At 53.2% G+C, this 19,544-nt stretch overlaps 2 protein-coding genes and 1 long non-coding RNA gene across 3 annotated transcripts in view; 2 read left to right on the top strand and 1 right to left on the bottom strand.

Annotated features, from left to right (window-relative positions):
- The window catches only part of Trpm (transient receptor potential cation channel, subfamily M), a 61,938-nt gene extending 51,603 nt beyond the window's left edge, over window positions 1-10,335 (bottom strand). The window contains exons 1-2 of the mRNA XM_037223349.1: window positions 10,216-10,335; window positions 7,838-7,997 (exon numbers count right to left, since the gene is read on the bottom strand). Coding sequence (XP_037079244.1) covers window positions 7,838-7,962 — 125 coding nt within the window. The 5' untranslated portion in view covers window positions 7,963-7,997; window positions 10,216-10,335. The remainder of the gene's footprint in view (window positions 1-7,837; window positions 7,998-10,215) is intronic.
- Window positions 10,336-10,976: 641 nt separating this feature from the next.
- Window positions 10,977-12,789, top strand: LOC119100654 (uncharacterized). Its single transcript, XR_005094452.1, has 3 exons — window positions 10,977-11,080; window positions 12,217-12,311; window positions 12,633-12,789. It is a non-coding gene; the product is annotated as an uncharacterized LOC119100654 (long non-coding RNA).
- Window positions 12,790-13,005: 216 nt separating this feature from the next.
- Window positions 13,006-19,544, top strand: part of LOC119100243 (peroxisomal targeting signal 2 receptor) — a 21,168-nt gene continuing 14,629 nt past the window's right edge. The window contains exons 1-5 of the mRNA XM_037223350.1: window positions 13,006-13,994; window positions 14,496-14,604; window positions 15,083-15,276; window positions 16,595-16,680; window positions 16,871-16,925. Of these exons, the coding sequence (XP_037079245.1) occupies window positions 13,545-13,994; window positions 14,496-14,604; window positions 15,083-15,276; window positions 16,595-16,680; window positions 16,871-16,925 (894 nt within the window). The 5' untranslated portion in view covers window positions 13,006-13,544. The remainder of the gene's footprint in view (window positions 13,995-14,495; window positions 14,605-15,082; window positions 15,277-16,594; window positions 16,681-16,870; window positions 16,926-19,544) is intronic.

Below are 19,544 nucleotides of genomic sequence, written 5' to 3' on the forward strand. Positions count from 1 at the left end.
AGAGCCTCGGACGATTACGAATTGCTACTCGTTACTACTCGATGGGGCGTTAAAGCGAACATTGCTACTTCTCAACGCGCGTCACTGCGCAGACGACCCACGCACGGGTCCGGCCTGCCAGGATCACAACCAAGAATGCTGTACAATTACAGCCGATCCATATTGCATGCGTAATGGTTGCCAGCCAGAGCTTGCAGGGGCCGTGTGCGAGCACCAGTAGGTTACCGCACCACTCGGCAGGTGCAGGTCAGACACCAGACACGTGCAGGAGCCGTGTGCGAGCACCAGTAGGTCATTGTACCAATCAGCAGGTGCAGGTCAGGCGCGGGACACGTGCAGGAGCCGTGCGCGAGCACCAGTAGGTTATTGACCCACCCAGCAGGTGCAGGTCAGACACCGGGCACGTGCAGAAGCCGTGTGCGAGCACCAGTAGGTTACCGCGCTGCCCAGCAGGTGCAGGTCAGACACCAGACACGTGCAGGAGCCGTGTGCGAGCACCAGTAGGTCACTGTACCACTCAGCAGGTGCAGGTCAGGCGCCGGACACGTGCAGGAGCCGTGCGCGAGCACCAGTAAGTTACTGACCCACCCAGCAGGTGCAGGTCAGACACCGGGCACGTGCAGGAGCCGTGCGCGAGCACCCGTAGGTTATTGACCCACCCGGCAGGTGCAGCTCAGACACTGGGCACGTGCAGAAGCCGTGTGCGAGCACCAGTAAGTTACTGACCCACCCAGCAGGTGCAGGTCAGACACCGGGCACGTGCAGGGGCCGTGTGCGAGCACCAGTAAGTTACTGACCCACCCAGCAGGTGCGGGTCAGACACCGGGCACGTGCAGGGGCCGTGTGCGAGCACCAGTAAGTTACTGACCCACCCAGCAGGTGCAGGTCAGACACCGGGCACGTGCAGGGGCCGTGTGCGAGCACCAGTAAGTTACTGACCCACCCAGCAGGTGCAAGTCAGACACCGGACACGTGCAGGGGCCGTGTGCGAGCACCAGTAAGTTACTGACCCACCCAGCAGGTGCAGGTCAGACACCGGGCACGTGCAGGAGCCGTGTGCGAGCACCAGTAGGTTACTGCGCCACCCAGCAGGTGCAGGTCAGGCACTGGGCGCGTACAGGAGCCGTGTGCGAGCACCAGTAGGTTACCGCGCCACCCGGCAAGTGCAAGTCAGACACCGGGCACGTGTAGGAGCCGTGTGCGAGCACCAGTAGGTTACTGCGCTACCCAGCAGGTCCGGTCAGGCTGCCACGCTGTGGTGCGTTTCACTACGCCACCGCGTTGACCACACACGCACATGTCGCAGACCTTGTCATGCTGATCGTGAGTTGGACAAAGTCAACACGGAGCTAATCAGGCTGCCGGATGGTGAAGCCAGCCGTGCTCTTCAGCGAGGCGGCCCGGCCGGGACAGAAAGCAGCATGCGGGCGCCCAAGGTGCCACATTATGACCGGCTCTGTCAGGCATTCACGGCCAAGCTGCCGGACACGGATGCCGCCTAAAGCAGCAGCCTCTTTCAACAATCAGCCCCCGCCCCCCTCCACAACACGCACACATACACACACATAAAAACATTAAACAGCGCCACCTTCGCCCGCTGGCAAAAGGAACAGGCCCAGTTTGTTCTGAGAGAAGGTAGCTCTTCCGAGTGTTGGGCAGTGTGCCCGGCCCGGCCGCTGCCGTCTGCTACCGCTGCTGCTGCCGCCGTCAACGCTGCCGCCTAGTCGCCTGCTGCTGAGCGGCGAACCGGAAGCGCCCCTTCCCCCCTCCCACCCCGAGAAGCACCGATGACATGACCGCTCGGCCCACGTGGTCCATCCACCCGACGGTACAAGGGAGGCCTCTCCGCGCGACCCGCTACAGCCAGGGTCGGATCGCCGCCGACGTCGGTCATGTCCTGTCATCTTAAGGTACCGGGTTCGATTCCCCGCGGTGCCCGTCCTTCCTGCCAAGGTGACAGGCAGGCGGCGCTATATAGCCTAGCAGCTGAGTGCGTCGTAAAGACCCCATGGCGCACACAGGTCTGGACATGAGGTCAGGCGAGGCAGCGAATAGCACAAGATGGCGCTTAGTGGAAACACAACATGCGATCAGATCACATCAGATCAAGAAGGCAGACCCGGATCCAGATCCAGTTCACGCACAGTCCAGTTTATCCCGAGCAAATATATACCAAATTAGTCACCTGAGTGTATGTACATCCAAGCTATCAATGAAAGCCCTACTGATTTAATAATCCCACGCCCCTGGTACCTTTTCATGTACGTTACTTGGATGCGATTATTCAACTTCTAACCCATGCCAGCTTGTAGTCTCACATGATGGACTTCAAACAAGAAATCTTTTGTAGTCTGCTCGAATGTTTTGGTGCTTTACCACGCGTAAAACAACCACCGTTCCAAACTACCATTCAAGAGGCCCAGCCGTCCACTGCAGACGCGCTGGCCCAACCAAGGAACTGGGTGTAGTCCACTGAAACCACGAGAGCCCACGGCGCCAGCAGGCACGCAAGAGCAACATTACACCAATCAGCACGGCCTCCGTCAACTGCAGGTGTCGAAAAGGAACCAAACGATGCAGCACTCAGCGGACGCTTCGGCCTCGCTACTCACCGGTCTGAGCGGCACGCCGACGATAGCCGCTGTAGGCACGTGAGCATCACGCCGGCGAGAGGAACTGAAGTTGGGCCGAGGGGCTGGGTCGCATTCTTCCATGGTTCAGTGCGCCTTGCACTGTGGGAGTCCCTCTATCCCAAGTTCGTTGGCGCCCCTCTTTCTAATTTTTCGAGCCTGATCCTGACCCTAACCTGGTCATCAGCCTTGAATTCGGGGTGCATTTCTACTCAGGCATGATACCCTGTACTTGGTCAATGGGATTGTATCCTCTTACGGTTTTAGTGAACCTATCTTAGCTTGGAGCGTTGTCCACCTGTTTTTTAGCAGTCCCATCCCCCTTATCTGGACCCCGGGTGGTCATTTGCCCCAGGGTAGTCATTTGCCTATGATTGTCTGAATTCATTTATTTAGATTGCAAGGCACGCCTCAACTTATGCCTGGAACGCTCCTTCACCCATGTCCGTTAGCGCCTTAAAAACATTAAGAATGGTTTGTATGGGTACTTTTAGGTCCACGATACATGCTAAACACAGATTGCTGTGTATACCTTCAGCCACCACTGAAGTCGTCGTGACCAGTTCAAAGGACAATTTTGCCATTGCCTTAACGCCAGACAGGTCTATAGAGGGTTTTATGCATCGCACTATGCTGCGCCACGCCCACCCCGGGCCTGAGTTGACCCTTGTTGGCCAGTCACCAGAAGTACAGGGAAGCCTCTAAATCCAGCTCCACTTGGATTTCAAGACTCCGATCTACTAGGGCTTGAGGAGAGCACCTGCGCTTAGGCTGGGAGGCTCCCATCCGACAGGCTTTGGGTGTCCCCCTGCTAGGACATTGGGGCATACCTTTACCAAGGCCAGGGGCGGCACTCTCCTCGAATTCTTCGGACTTCTTCTGACACAAGGAGGCCAATACTCTCACATGCTGAGGGGCTCTAAACTCCCCCACTAGAGTGCGCGCAATGCGCGCGCAGGCAGCACTGCTGCTGTCATTTCGGCAGCCCCTGTGCCTCATACTCTGCAGGATGTGTGCGTGATCGAGACATGCAGTCTTGGTTTCCACGATAGCTGCGTTGTTGGACAACTGGTATCCCTCGAAATGACATTATATGCAACAGCTCCATGAATATTAGTTATATGCACCGAACAGCATTAAGATTGGTCGCTAAAAAGTCAGCTGCCTATCCCTTTTTGTGGTGCTGATGCATTCGATGCTGCGACAGCGTTTACAATCTTGCAGCAACGGAATAGTTTAGTACTGAGTAAAAATACCTCAAAACAGTGACACTGCCTCCAGTTCCTATTCTGCTGTCGAAACCGGTAAAACATCTGTCATGCAAAAACATGGCCGGCTGAGAAACATCAAATGATACAGAACATAATCGTCTGTAACACTTGAATGTTTCGCATCCATTTTACTTTTAGCCTTTCGCCATTTCGCCCGCCCCCAATATTTCGCTAAGTAAAAGCCGAGCAGAAATAATCTCCCGCATATGTTGGATGCCTCACGTCTCGGAGAGTACGCTACCGCTGTTTCGGTCACTCGATGACCTCTAACAGTAGGTCTTAATTTGGCATTGCTGGAGACGTTTGTGCAAGAATCAAGAAATTTGAGTCAGGACAAATTTATTGATGCAGAAAGGATATAAACCTTGGTCTTTAGCCAAGACTTCTGGGAATACAATAATTCACACAACGGGTGTGAATTATGCAGGGCACCAATACATGGCGCCATCCCTGCCAAACTTCGGACTGAGTGCGAACTAACAAGCACGAGCCACTGCCTGCGCCGCTCGAATTGAACGCAGAGTCCCACAATATCTACTTCCACAGGAGTTACCACTTTTTCAGCAACCCTGGAATAAACTAGCATTGCACAAACTTCTCCGCCGCCAGCGTTCTAAGAACAGCTCCTGCGCACACGGCACAATCGCAGCGGCAATGAACGCCAACTGTTCCATCACAAACGAGCCGAGGGACCGAAGATACCAACTGCCTGCCGTCAGTCCTACAAAGCAAAATTCCGAAAACATACGTCAAGGAGAAAACGCATCTAAACGGGTCACAATGCTCTTAATTTGGCGTACATCGCCTGCATATCGCCAACATAACGCCAGAGCTAACGGCGGCGGGTGGGGGTCGCCGGAACATGCACGCTACGGACTATGCTGTTCACAGTCGTTGCCAGTCAGTCTGATCAGCTGCTCAGACGGCCTGTTCTAATCACGCGCTCCCGTGGCGGCAGCACATCCTTCAGCGGGCGGCGGAGAGCCACATGGTTTACGTCCCAGTGTTCACGCGGCGCGGGCCACTCAGGCGCGCCAACAACGCTGGTGCCGCCTGGTGCGAGCCGGGACCGACCGACGGGCGGTCGCCTGATGACGATGCGCCTAGAGCGGCGACGACAAAGCCTCGAGACTGGCTGCGGACGAAACCCGCCACTGACGGCTCGCTGCACGCAAACCGAATAAACGGACAGCAGAGGCGATTTCAGCCTGCAGGCTGTCGATCAGCGGCTCTGCTGATAAAGGTGGCGCTTAGCAGGTGTTTTTCGATCGCCACCGATTATGGTGGCCGGCCCCCTCGTGACGCGGCGGTGTAGACGGAGGACACAGACCCAATCGGCCGGCTTCACGTGCAGACGAGCACAGACGGAAAGCTTTAGCGTGCAACGCGCAAAAACACGGTCAGGAAAGACGAACAATGAAACAGAAAGAAGGTGAACAGGCCGTGGACGAGGCCGTGGACGAGGAGGAAGGTTTCAACGGGACGCACGGGACCGAGTTCCCTGAACTGGGCAGAAATGAACGCTGTGCCTGCGGGCTCTGAGTGGGAGGCAAATAATTAAGACATCTATGCTCATTCTCTGAACTCTTGGCCTACCGCTGTTCTTGTGGGTGTACCTGTGAGCATTGCAAGTGGCGCGAGATGCAACACGAATGCTCCGAGATGACGTCGGCACACCAGATGGGACTGGATACACTGATGTGATGATGCACATATCCACTTAACAGCACGTCACATCATTACCCCCTTCCCCTCCCTCCCCCCTTTCGATACGACAATTGAGCATGATCTTACGTAACGTCTTATCAAGGAGAAGAAACATGTCAATTAGAGAGCATATTCAGCATGCCAACACGATCAATTACGGGACTGCCATTTTCGTTCGGTGCTGACAACATAGCGATTACATGAAAGGGGTGAGTGCAAATACACGGGGTAATTCTAGCCAATCGGGATGAACTGATTGTTTGGACTATCGCTCTCGCCTGGTATGATGTGACACGGGGATGCAAATAACCAAGGGGCGGGCATTTGCCGTGGGATACATATGTTTAGCACGCCCACAAAATTTCGCCCAATAATTTTCCGGTCGTCGTCAGGGCCCCTTCCCCATTACCAAACGCCGTCCTCAGTCCAGCTCCCCATTGCTTACGACCCGGGCTCCGCCCACTGAGCGGCGTCATAGATACACGCCAATGGGGAACGCCTCTATTCCAAATATGGGCACAGGCAGAACCACCTGATCCAACCTCATGTCTCGATGGGATTGGATCAGCATGTATTTTAACCTAGTGCGTTTGCTTACATTTCATGTAAGCATACGCGCTTATTGCTCTTCCCGGCCGAGTGGGGAATGGGCTTGGGTAGTGACGTCATAGTTAAGGAATAGGCTCACTCCGAAGGCGATGGGCTTCCACTGGTTTGTGAAGGACGGGGCTCAGACATAGCAGCTTGTGATGTCATAGGTAAGTGCGTCACAGCAGTTCCTACGGCGTAGAGTTAAGTCGCTTATATATCATGCACGCATTTGAAACGCCGTAGGTAAGGTAAAATGGGTAGTCATTTACCAATGGGGAACACGGGCCAGGTGTTACGACTTATGAGAGGTACGATTTCGTGTTCGGATTTCAAAGGGAATATTTCCCATTTAAAGATATTGAAGCAAGCATCAGATATGATGAAACAAGCTCACTTATAATCATTGGTATACTTTAAACAGAAAAGACTGCTCTAGACAGCAGAATTTCCGTGTTTAGTCAATATACTCTTCCGCGTCATTATTTGATTACGTCATCGTACATTGCACAACACTGATTGGAAGCCAATTGACAGCCGTTATATCCGGTGATCTTGGTCACGAACGCTAGGTACGAATGACTCAACCATAACATTTTATTCGCCCTTATCGCCGCATGGTTTATGGAATGGCAGGATTTCGATGACAGTATTATGACGTCATGAATGTTAAGAGGCGCTTGAAATACTCTCCATCTTCGCGGGCGCGTACCTCAGAAACTAGAAGGGTTTGGGTTTTAGGGAAGGCAGGGCTGTGAACTGCATCGAATGATCTTCAAGATGGTTATTTCAGTTTAAAACTACAAAGGCATGTGGGACACTCCCTTTTACCACGCGCGCCACGCAATCCTCACAATCTCATGGAATTGTTGGGATTCGAACCAAGGTCTTCTCATTACGAGTTCAGCGTTCTACCACAGAGATCATCGGGAATGACGCTCACAGACGCCACTCGAGGAAGATATTTGAACACTTGAATATCAGTCTGCAATACTAATACCACGAATCAATCATCCCACCATCACCTAAAATTGGAATCCCGTCACAAAAGAAATGGTGTGACATCCGGGGTGAGGCTGTCAGTCTGGGGAAACCAGCGCGCTTTTATAGCGTGCGGCTCTCCATCCACAACACATACGACCCCACAGAAAATGTCAGATCGTTTGGTCTGACGTTTGCCCTCTTCAAAGGTAGCAAGCGTCGTTTGGTGATTCACTTCAACCGTTTTATCGCTATGTGACAAAATTCAATGCACTTAGCACCGACCACTTAGGAAGAAAAGCATCGAAACATCGGCCCGTTAGAACAAAGTACCGATCCATTAGGACAATTTAATATTGCAATATGGCTAATCGTAATCGTGAAATGGAGAGTAGTACCTTAAGGGCTACTCAGAACAGAATAAAATGATTAAAGAAAATATAATAGAAGTGCCGATAGCACCCAATTTCGCGAAGAAAAGTTTAACCCCCATTCAGTGTACCACGTGACATCACAACGCTTGGTTGTTGTCTATTGGTGTTTCTGGTCTCAGCAATTGTGACGTCACACCGCAAGGGATTACGTTCACACGCGAGGGCGGTCGCCGCCTGCGCCATCTGCCTCCCTCGCCAGCCCGCCGCCGCCCGATCCCAGACTTACCTGCTGTTGTCCTTAGTACTGGGAAGAAATCGCGAGCAGTCGCGCCGCGAGAAAGTGGACTCAATCCAGGACGTGACTGTCCCAGCTTCCCTCTTCCTCTTTTTGAAAGCCGATGACTTGAACATGGCGACGCACTGTTACCCACACAGACCGCGCAGAGCTGGAACGATAAATAAATTGTGAGCCTGGATAAGCATCATCTTGTGCAACCATCGCCGAACGAGGGAAATCAGAGGCCCCAGAAGTTGTTTTTTCCGGAATACCTTCGAGCCACTGGACATTTGATGGTAGACTTTCAGCACCTCAGTTTTCTACATTGTGCAATTCTACGAAAGCATCACGGTCCCACCTTCAAAGATCACCTGAAATTACCTCTTTGTTCAATTACAAGTTCAATCATGTCGATCAGGTCATGCCGACCGTATTATGCGTGTATGCGTACGACGGCGTACGCTCGTTACAGAATACGTATTTTTAAGCACTTCCCTGCACTGGTTCTCTCGTTATGCAATATGATGCGATTCCACAAAATGCACTAAGGTCAGGTCATGTAAGGTGACATTACGCCAAACATGGCGTATGGAAATTTTCTCAGTAGGAAATCTTTGCCGTTTAGGCTGTAGTTTGGCACAACTAAGGCTGCATAACCGGACATTCAGCGCAGCCTGACAAGCTTCATTCCCCGTCATTTTTCGTTGTCGTACCATGCTCAGTTCTTGGAATAACTGGGTTTGGCCAATACAGCAAAATTTCACCCTTCAGGCCTGGTTTGAAATGCTACAAGTAACGCCTATTGATGACCTAGTATCGAAGCATGATTCAGTGCGCTATGACGCGCGCAGTGCCGCTTTCTCCGTCATATTCATAGCACCTGTCGTTACCCTTAGCCGACCCATCAAAAGCAACTTGCAATGCTGTTCAACAATGCTAACCCGGAGCAGTTTCGCGATGGTTTTACAATGTTGTTCTGCACTGTAGCATGCAAAAGAAAATACCAGCCAGCTTTAGGCTTCTCACATGACAGCCTTGGAGGTCATCAGAGATGTTCAGGAGCATAGGCATTGCAAAAACATTAATTGAGAGACAAATTGCCCAACCAAAACATGCCTCAAGATCCTGTCTTAACAAAAGTTTTAACACACTCAGCAACTCTATGGTTAAGTTAACCAACTCACTGGGGGATGAGAATGCTCTTGGACTCTATCCAAGACTTGTGTACTGCATTGTCCTCTGGAGAAATACAATCCCAGAATAGCTGACCACATCATGCCCAAGCTCATCAGCTTGATATTGCATGAGACATTGAGGATAAATCTTGCCATGAAACAAGCTGTCACTGGAGGGAGATGGGGAAGGGAAGTCAGGTAGTTGACAGGTGAAACTGCAACAACTCCAAAACAGTATTAGCCAGGCCGTTGCATACACCATCACCTGGAACCAGATAAACATAGCCAAGATCTCCATCCCAAAGTGCCCAAATGCACTATCTATAAGACAATATTTTACCCATGCCCAAGATTGACCACAGGGGCAAAAAATAAGCCCTGCTTGAAAAATGCTGCATCTGGTTATTACCCACTGCAAGAGGATTATAATACATGTTACTATAGTATTTAGGTGCACATCACTGAGCTGATAGAGCATCAGACACTAAATAATCTACTATAGACATGTATGATCACATCCCAAATTACACCTGTGGCTTGTCCTTGACAAGTGCCACCTGGCCATGTCACCAACCTGAAATGTGGATGACCATACCAGTGTTGTAAGGCACGTAACAATGTTTCATAAAAATTGCCAATTGAGCTACTTTTTGTCATTGAGCTGGTCCTTTCTCAAATGCTGAGTTTAATTTACTTTAAAAGATGAAACTTTAAGTTGACCATACACCACCAATTAGAATGTTATCTGGGGGCTGGGAAATTAACCCAATTTGTAGTAAGCCATCTTCTTTTGCATTCAAGAACTATCACTAACTAAAATATCCAGCAAGAACCCATTACAAATGCTGACAAACTTTCCAACTACTCACATTTGCACATAAATATGGCTGAGGTCTAACAGCAATGTGAGACAAGGTATCAAAGAACATAATAGCAGATGCAGAAAAAGTGTCATCGGCAACATTTTTAAGTGATGTACTTTATACTCTTACACACATGTTCTGCTTCAGAGACTCTGAGTTTTTCTGGGTGTGGTATGGATGCAACATGATGTTGTTGTGTAATCTATGGGTAATATGACAATCATAGGGCAGCTTCACAACATGGACAAATTTCAGGGCATTTCCGTGAAATGACAGTTCAATGGTGATAATTACTTTTTCACCATTATCTGGTGGGCAATATGACCAAGATGCACAGCACCATTCTCACCCAAGTCCAGGGATCGGCGGAAAACAGCCAGAGCGTAAACAGTTCACTAAGGTCTCGTTTCGACGTACACCTTTAAGAAGCGAAATTCTGTCCAGGAGCAGCAACCTCCCTCCCCCGAACAGTCTCGACGAATGACGAGCGTCTCTACACGCAACATTTACCGGCTTTGACTCGGCTTTGCGCCGTCGCAGCTTGTCTGAAGTTTGTCGGAATTGCGCCAGCAAACGCCTGCGAATGTCTCTAGTCAACCGCTGACTTAGTGCACCTTACACTTCAGGATGTAACATAATTCAATATCAGTAAAATGCCGCAATAAGTTCACAACAAATATCCGAAACAGCTAAATGTCATCCTTACGTTTGTCGAAAACCATTTCCTGCTAGATTTGATAAGCCTCTAAAATTAGCCGACGGACGTGAAATCAACACCGACGATTCCGGCACAGAGGAGACGATATCAGTCGGCCTTGGGTATCAGTAGCCTTTACTCTAGTAGCCTTGGTTGAAACCTCGGTCGAGAACATTGTTCCGAGGCAGTTGGTTGAAACCATCCAAAAAAAGCATGTATGCTGGGGCGCTGCGGTTCCAGACGTACTTGATGGGAATACGAGTGTGGAGAGAAAAAACTCAATTCCTCTTTTCTCGCATGTGTGCATCTCTAATTCCACTGGCTCCTCAATGAATGCTGATGTCACATGCAATGTGATGCATACCTAGTCTACGTATTTTAAGGGCTTAGGGAGGACGATGTATCCCGTTGCAGGCATCATGTGAACTTCCAGGCTACCACTGTTATGCAGTCGCATGGTCACCATTTCACAAAGAACTTCTGGCTGTGGTTTCTGGAACAAACTATGGCCTATCAGGTAATTATGCTGAGTAGTTTGCTCCCCAAACACTCGTAACCCTATCATCACTACCATATTCAGGGACTTGGGTGGTGGGGATGTCAATATGTTTTCATGTCATGATTCCCAGAGCTGGGGGCTCATGATCAAGATCAGAGCAGTGACCACCAAAATGTGTATGGAAGCCGCCCCGGGCTTGGTGTCAGGTGGCACAAATTTATATTTACATCTTGCACATTCCACTGGACAAATTTGTAAATGCAGCCCTCAATTCTTTCTAGTTAGCAGTGTTGTGTCTGTGGCTAGAGATTCTAGGGAGGTGAGAGACTTTGTTGTTTGGGAGTAGCCCTGATTTGATCTATTTCTTTCAAGAGTAGATCACATCTGGATATGGAGCATCATCTCTTTGGCATACTTTTTAAGTTTTGGTTACCTGTTTAGGCTTGTGATTTAGTTTTGATGTTTCATTGGCTGATTTTATGCCTCAGAAACCCTGCACATGTTTTAAATAAAAGAAAACTGGCCTTTGGCCCCAGGAGGGCCTCCACTGTCTCCAGATAGAATAAGATAGAATAAGAAAGAGGGTGTGGCCCCAGAATCCCCTTGGCTATGTCACCCAGGAGAAGAGGGGCAGTCGTCTGGCCCACATGATTACAAGAAGCAGAGTTGTGGTATCTGAGTTTTGATGAAACCATAAAATTGATGACCTCCATACTACATTAAATCAACTTTCTGCTGGGGCATGTCTGTCCATAAAAGTAAAACACTTGCTGATTCCATGTAGTCATTGCCTTCATAAAACGCAGTCCTATCATTTGCGTGCTTCTTGTTGATTTAGTCTTTTGCAAAGGCATGCTATTTGTGTGAGTTGATTTTTGCACAAGGTTATGTAAGTCAGATTGGTTACTGAATCATTCAGCATTATATTTAAGTGGCACTAAATAAAAGATGTAACTTTCATATCCTTTTTAACTTAACTTTCACAAACTCCTTCATATCCCTTACATCTGTCAGCCAATGTATATATTATGATTTATATTATGTAATATATGAAATATAGTATGTTATAGATGACCAATATTATGAAATATATCAGAAACTTCAAAGAGATGTATAAGTCATGTTTAAAATATTTGATATGCAAACATTTGCAGGCATGATGTTAATTTCCTGATGTAATGCGCACATTATTTGGATGTGGCTGGCTGACCTACCTGGAACAAATTAGAATGCAGGCATCTGAATTCAAGTAAGAATAGAATTCAATCACTATCAGACTCTGTTATTCAGTGTCAAGCCAAATTTCATGTCAGTGCAAAGCATATTTTTGTGTGCTTGATGATAATCTAATTGTGAGTGTTCATAATTTATCCCCATAATTATTGGATAAAAATATATGTGAACCAAATGAAAGTGAATCAAGAACAGTCTGCTAGCAATACTGTCATGCATGTGTATAATGGCAGTTTGTTGGTCTTTAGATCAAGTGATCACTCGCCTGACAGGTTTTGTGTTTTTTCCACTTTGAGTGTATTGATGTTAGCACAGCCAGCACTGGCCTGTTCCCCAGGCGCCGGCCGTCTGGACGTGCTCCGCCTCTCGGCCGGCGGCGCCCACCTGGCGCCCAGCTGGAGCGCCCCCTGGCAGGATGTCATTACGGACGTGACGTGGTCTGAGACGAGTCCGTCGGCGCTGGTGGTGGGCACCGGCGACCGGGCCGTGGCCGTCTTCGACACCGCCCAAAACAGGGGTAAGGCTGGTGGGGGTGATGGGAGGGGGGGGGGGCGACCGAAGCCAGGCAGGCCAGGCGGCGGCCAACGGAGGAGCCGCCGAGTGCCCGGCTCGGGGCACCAGACCCCTAATGTGTTGCTCGAAGTGGCTATGTGTAACCGCCGTTGGGCTGTCACCAATATATTGGGGAGATTTTCCGTGGCATGCTCATTGGCTGAGGAAGTGCATTTTGTAGACAAGCGTGTCACTGGTCGGCATAATAATAACCGCCCCTGGAATGCGGATTGAAGGCAGTACGTGATTGCATTTGCCTGTGCCTCAAATTCAGACCCTTATTAAACAAGCCTGTGACGTCTGAGCTCGAGCGGCGGGGTGACCCTGGCCCGGCCTAACGTAGGACGCTTCAGCCAAGCCCAGTCTGACGTGGGATGCCGCACCCTGGCCTGGTCTGGGGCAGGATGTTTTACCCAGGCCCGGTCTGACTCAGGATGTTTCGCCCAGACCCGGTCTGACTCAGGATGTTTCACCCAGGCCCGGTCTGACTCAGGATGTTTCACCCAGGCCCGGTCTGACTCAGGATGTTTCGCCCAGACCCGGTCTGACTCAGGATGTTTCACCCAGGCCCGGTCTGACTCAGGATGTTTCACCCAGGCCCGGTCTGACTCAGGATGTTTCGCCCAGACCCGGTCTGACTCAGGATGTTTCGCCCAGACCCGGTCTGACTCAGGATGTTTCACCCAGACCCGGTCGGATGCAGAATGCTTCACCCTGGCTCAGTCTGACTCAGGATGTTTCACCCAGGCCCGGTCTGGGGCAGGATGTTTCACCCAGACCCGGTCGGATGCAGAATGCTTCACCCAGACCCGTTCGGATGCAGAATGCTTCGCCCTGGCTCATTCTGATTCAGGATGTTTCACCCAGACACGGTCCGAGGCAGGATGTTTCACCCAGACCCGGTCGGATGCAGAATGATTCACCCTGGCTCAGTCTGACTCAGGATGTTTCACCCCGACCCGGTCTGACGCAGGATGTTTCACCCCGAGCCGGTCTGACGCAGGATGTTTCACCCCGACCCGGTGTGACGCAGGATGTCTCACTGGTGCGGCGGGAGCATGCTCAGGAGGTCAGCTGCGTTACCTGGAGCCCGGTCAGAAGTCACCAGGCTGTGCTGTCTGCCAGCTGGGACGGCACAGCCAAACAGGTCCGTGCGGTGACGGACGCCTATCCAACCCGCTTGATATTGTGCATCGCCCGCTCGTCCGTGCTGTGCTTGTGTGTGTGTGGCCTGTGTGTTAGTGTGCGAGGATGTGCTTGCGTGCTTGCAGTCTGTGCTTGTATTATCAGTATTCGGTGTGAATATGCATTTCGTCGTATTTGCAGCTGTTGTTTTAAAAAAGGACCTCATTGGTTACTGGCAGTAACGGACGCTGCAGCATTACAACAGTATCACTTTGATAATTTCGTTGTCTATACTTTCGAGCTGACTGCTGCTGGCACCCAGTAACAGTGCTGAAGAAACTGATCTGTTCAGTCGATAGCCTCCAGGCGTGTTTTCAACTTAGTGGAAGGTCGGGCTCGACTTTGGTCGGTGAAGCACGTCTCCACAACCGCCTGTCGTCGGCTGGCCTTGCGCTTACAGCGCTGTCCGCTCGCGGACCCTGTCTCGTGTCCGGCTCTTCAGCGGTGTTCTGGTCCGCCGCAGTGGGATGCCGGCAGTCTGCTCTGCGTGCAGACGTACCCCGTCTGCGCCGGCCGCGTGTACGACGCCGCGTGGTCGGCGGCCGAGGCCGGGCAGTTTGCCACCGCCGCTGGTATGTTGCGTTATCGTGGTCGGCGGCCGAGGCCGGGCAGTTTGCCACCGCCGCTGGTATGTCGCGTTATCGCCCTGTGACACGGATGCCGGTGAAGGGTGCACGGATGCCGTGGTCCAGTAATGAGGGTGTGATGCCACGCGGAGGGCCTGAGCTTGCACTCTGGGGTCCCGCGCCCGAGCTCGCACCCCGGGGTCCCACGCCCGAGCTCGCACCCCGGGGTCCCACGCCCGAGCTGACACTCCGGGATCCCATGCCCGAGCTCGCACCCCGGGGTCTCATGCCCGAGCTCGCACTTCGGGATCCCATGCCCGAGCTCGCACCCCGGGGTCCCATGCCCAAGCTCGCACTCCGGGATCCCATGCCCGAGCTCGCACCCCGGGGTCCCACACCCGAGCTGGCACCAAAGGTGTCGCCGCCTAAGCTTATACCTCGGGTTCGCCGCCTGGCCGCTAGATGGCTGTGCCGTGGCCGACAGCCGACGGCGCGCTGCACGTGTGGAGCGCTGCGGCGGGCCGGCGGCCGGTGCTCTCCGTCCGCGCCTCGCCGGCCGAGCTGCTTAGCTGTGACTGGAGCCGCTACAGCGCCCGCCAGCTGGCCACCGCCGGCGTGGACGGCTGCACGCGCCTCTGGGACCTCCGGGACGCGCGGAGTCCGCTCGTGCAGCTGGCGGTACGTACAGACGGGGGGGGGGGGGGGGGGGGGGGGGAGAACGGGCTCTGGTCATGACGGGGTTTCAGTCGGGGTGAATTCGGACGCCGGAACGGCTTTAGATTTAACTAGAGCTAAAAAGTGATTTGATGTTCTAGGCGGTAGTTCAGTGAGGTTCAGTTCTGACTGTGGCTAATATGGGAGTTCGGATATTTAAGACTAATCGTGGAACTATGACACAATAGCAGTAATAGCTGCGAACCACGACTCATTTTGATGGCTTGTATGCACAGTTAATGGAGCTCTTATGTTTTTTGTTTTTTTAGCTACGTGTAGGACCAAAACAAGAATGTGTGACCCACTTAGTTTGATAAAATAGGGCCTTTGTAATAAGTATCAGCCTTAGGTTTAATTCTGTTGAGTTGAAACCTATCGTAATGATGCTCGACACCGTTTCACTGTGTCAAGGACAAGTCTCTTAGATTTGTGTATGTTCTTGAGAGTGACCTTATAATTCTTTAAAGGGGCTGCAAAAATCATTTGGTGGTTAAGCACATGGCAAGTCGCGGTCTGCGGTTGGTTCATGCTGTGCTCTTTTTTGTCGAGCGTGCGCTATTTACGCTACCACATTTCTGAAAACCTTCTACTTAACTTTGGTGTCCGACGGGAAGTTAGCAGCACATAGTAGCACCAGCATTGTGCCAGCACCTTAGGTCAAACGTTATTGTATCGGCAGCTGAAAAAGTACAAAAGACCCAATATTTCCTTTGTTCTAAATCCTGGGGCTGAAGTTCATATTTTGTGGAACCACACTTGTTGCCCCGTTCCAAAATAATAAACTTTGAGCCTTTTACGCACACCCCAATCCCGTTAATTTTGATTGATACCGGTAGGACAATAAGTGACGTCTGGGAATGTCAGCTGTAGCCTTCTCAGCAATAGCTCAGACATAAATCATATATTCGTTGCCAATGTTGCATGAATTTATTGCTTGACAACTCTCTTTTTGTGGCCAAATGCTAGTTGAAATGAACGTCGCGCACACTGTCTTGCAGCGCTGCCAAGTATTATTCAATTGTCCTCACCAGTTTTTCTATCTCTGGATCAGCAGCGATAACCGCACTCTGACAAGAACGTGGGAACGACTGTCCAATGTTCTCGTGACTAAAGGCGCTCAAAACATTACCTAAACTGCTATCGCGAACAGATTCCACACCACAGTCTGGATGCGAGTCGCAAGTCAACACCTCCATCCATTCGTCCCCCGTGTTGGCATCTGTTGTCACGCGCGTTGGCACCTCGTTGTTGCTTGGCACGTATAACTCCGTTCCTCTTGCAGGGCCACCGCTACGCTATCAAGAAGGTTCGGTTTTCGTCGTTCGACAGCACCGTGCTGGCGACAGCCTCGTATGACAAGACATGCAGGTGGGCCGGCTGTGGGCTGAGTGTAATATCACGACGACAGATGCCGATTAAAGGTGCCAGTCTATCTCTCACCCTGTGGTAACGCTTTCGACGTGAGTGGGGGAGGGGGGGGGGGGGGAAGGAGGCGCTGAGATTCTGTATCGGTGGCGGTTGGAACGGAGCTGATGCTGACCGTCGTGCCTGACTCCAGACTGTGGAGTTGCACGGAGGCACGCTGCTTGGGAACGCTGGAGAGCCCACACCGAGTTTGTCTACGGGCTGGACTGGTCCGTGCTGGAGCGACAGCAGCTGGCCACCTGCGGCTGGGACAGGAAGATTCAGGTCCACACACTGCCGGCTTAGACCGGCCGCTGGAACAGGACGGTCCGGGTCCCACACTGCCGGCCTAGACCTGCCGCTGGAACAGGACGGTCCAGGTCCATACACTGCCGGCCTAGACCTGCCGCTGGAACAGGACGGTCCACGTCCACACACTGGGGGACTGACATAGTCCGTAGGGGCGGATCTGCCGCTCGAATGGTGTCAGCATCGCTGTGCGTTGTGCGGGTCGCCAGCTCGTAAGCGCAAGGCGCATCAGACGGGCCCCGTTCGATTTACGTTAGTGACGAGACGGTTGGAAGTTCCTCTTTTTATCGTTTATGGTCATGTCACAATAAATGAGTGATTGCTATCATGCAAGTTCTGATGATGAAAATTCGTGTCATATTGGGTATAAATTCTTTGTCTTTGAGCATGGTTTAGGCATCCCGCAATCGCCAAGTCTTCGACTGGCCCAGTACCTCGCACAGTGAACAGCGGTGTGGTGCGGGTTTAGACGGATACTTCTACTGCATGAACCATGTGACGTCAGTGCAGAATATTGTTTATCGATACCATACCTTGCGCGGGCTAGTTCACACCCGGTGCTGCTCGCCGAAGGCGGTTCTGGCGCCGGCCTCCAGGTCGCGGCGTGGCACCGCGAGAGCGAACCGTCGCGTGCCCCCCTCGGCGGTAGCGACGCTGCCGGCCCCCGGGCCTCGGGTCACGGCGCGGCACCGCGATAGCGAGCCGTGGCGTGCCCCCCTCGGCGGGAGCGACGCTGCCGGCCCCCGGGCCTCGGGTCACGGCGCGGCACCGCGAGAGCGAGCCGTGGCGTGCCCCCCTCGGCGGGAGCGACGCTACCGGCCCCCGAGTCACGGCGCGGCACCGCGAGAGCGAGCCGTGGCGTGCCCCCCTCGGCGGGAGCGACGCTGCCGGCCCCCGAGTCACGGCGCGGCACCGCGAGAGCGAGCCGTGGCGTGCCCCCCTCGGCGGGAGCGACGCTGCCGGCCCCCGGGCCTCGGGTCACGGCGCGGCACCGCGAGAGCGAGCCGTGGCTCGCGCCCACCGGTAGGAGCGACGCTGCCGGCCCCCGCGCCCCGAGTCACGGCGCGGCACCGCGAGAGCGAGCCGTCGCGTGCCCTCTCGGCGGGAGCGACGCTGCCGGCCTCGGGTCACGGCGCGGCGCCGCGGGAGCGAGCCGTGGCGTGCTCGCATCGGTGGGAACGGCGCTGCGGGCCGAATGGCGGCACGCACCTGCTGCCGGCGTGTCCTTACCTTGAGGACAGAGCCGGGCTCCTTGGAGGCCGAGGCGCGAACAATTCTCGAGAGGTGGCGGTGGCGACGCGGCCGCGTCTGGTTCGGAACGTATGCCTTGCGCGGCGCCGGACGCCAGAACTGAGGAGGCTATACGCTCTATTCTAACACAAGATAAGATGTCGTGGCATACGTTTTGAATGTCCTGTGTCCTGCACCGTACGACCAATGATTTATGGGCGTTACAGCCGAGTTAGTGTGCAATCCAGGGGATCTGTCCGGAGGAGACGCGCCGAACATTGCTGTGCGCTGAGGTTTTATTGCGTTCGTCCCGATGGTGATCGGCTGGCTCGGGTGCGTGACGATAGGTGTAGCACGCTCGATGCATGTCGTATGTACGTGCGGGTTTGTGATTGGGCTGACACCCATGTGAAACATCGCGGGACAGAGAAAGTGGTCCAAGTGATTCCCACTGTAATACCCCGTGGATCACATATTTGTTCACGTTTGGCGGCTCGAGATGCTTGACAGACGACCGTAACGTAATAGGCATCTTGGAAAGAGCTTAAAGGTATGCAACGTTAAATTTGATCACCCGGCGTGACTAAAGAGCTTGTATTTGTCTTTCACTGGGGGTCGTGCTTATCCATTGTTGGTTGTTACACGTGTTCTGGGAACAATATAGCTGTTTGATTTTCAGCTTCTGTAGTAGCCCCGGTTTCTTTTGTCAGGGACACCTGGTTGTGCCCGTCCTCGGCCCCGTCAGCCAGGTGCCTGTGGTGTCTGTCCAAGCCCACTGTGCACGCACTCGGCGCGCGGGGGCCTGGTTCACGCCAGCGCCCGGCTGCCCGGGGCGAGGGCTCCCGCTGAACCGTCACCAGCTCCGCGCGGCGCCGGCCGTCGCTCCCGGGGCGAGGGCTCAGGCTGAACCGTCACCAGCTCCACGCGGCGCCGGCCGTCGCTCCCGGGGCGAGGGCTCCGGCTGAACCGCCACCAGCTCCGCGCAGCGCCGGCCGTCGCTCCCGGGGCGAGGGCTCCGGCTGATCCGTCACCAGCTCCGCGCAGCGCCGGCCGTCGCTCGGCCCTCCTACACGTCTCTAGCTGGCACGTAGCTGGTGTATCGGCGACACGGACACGGTAACACGTGGCGGCTCCGAGGCTGCGCGCCCTTGCGGGCCACAGGGAGGCCGCAGGGGCGCGACGCTCTCCCTCACACTCACACCACCACCAAAAAACAAACGGCGGACGGGCGTGGCAGCCTGTCTTTGGGGCCGCAGGGGCGGCGCGACCGCAGGGGCGCGCCCCGACCG

The sequence above is a fragment of the Pollicipes pollicipes genome, unplaced genomic scaffold (genome assembly GCF_011947565.3).
Source record: "Pollicipes pollicipes isolate AB1234 unplaced genomic scaffold, Ppol_2.1 Scaffold_4881;HRSCAF=5763_pilon_pilon_pilon, whole genome shotgun sequence".
In the NCBI taxonomy this organism is placed as follows: domain Eukaryota; kingdom Metazoa; phylum Arthropoda; class Thecostraca; order Pollicipedomorpha; family Pollicipedidae; genus Pollicipes; species Pollicipes pollicipes.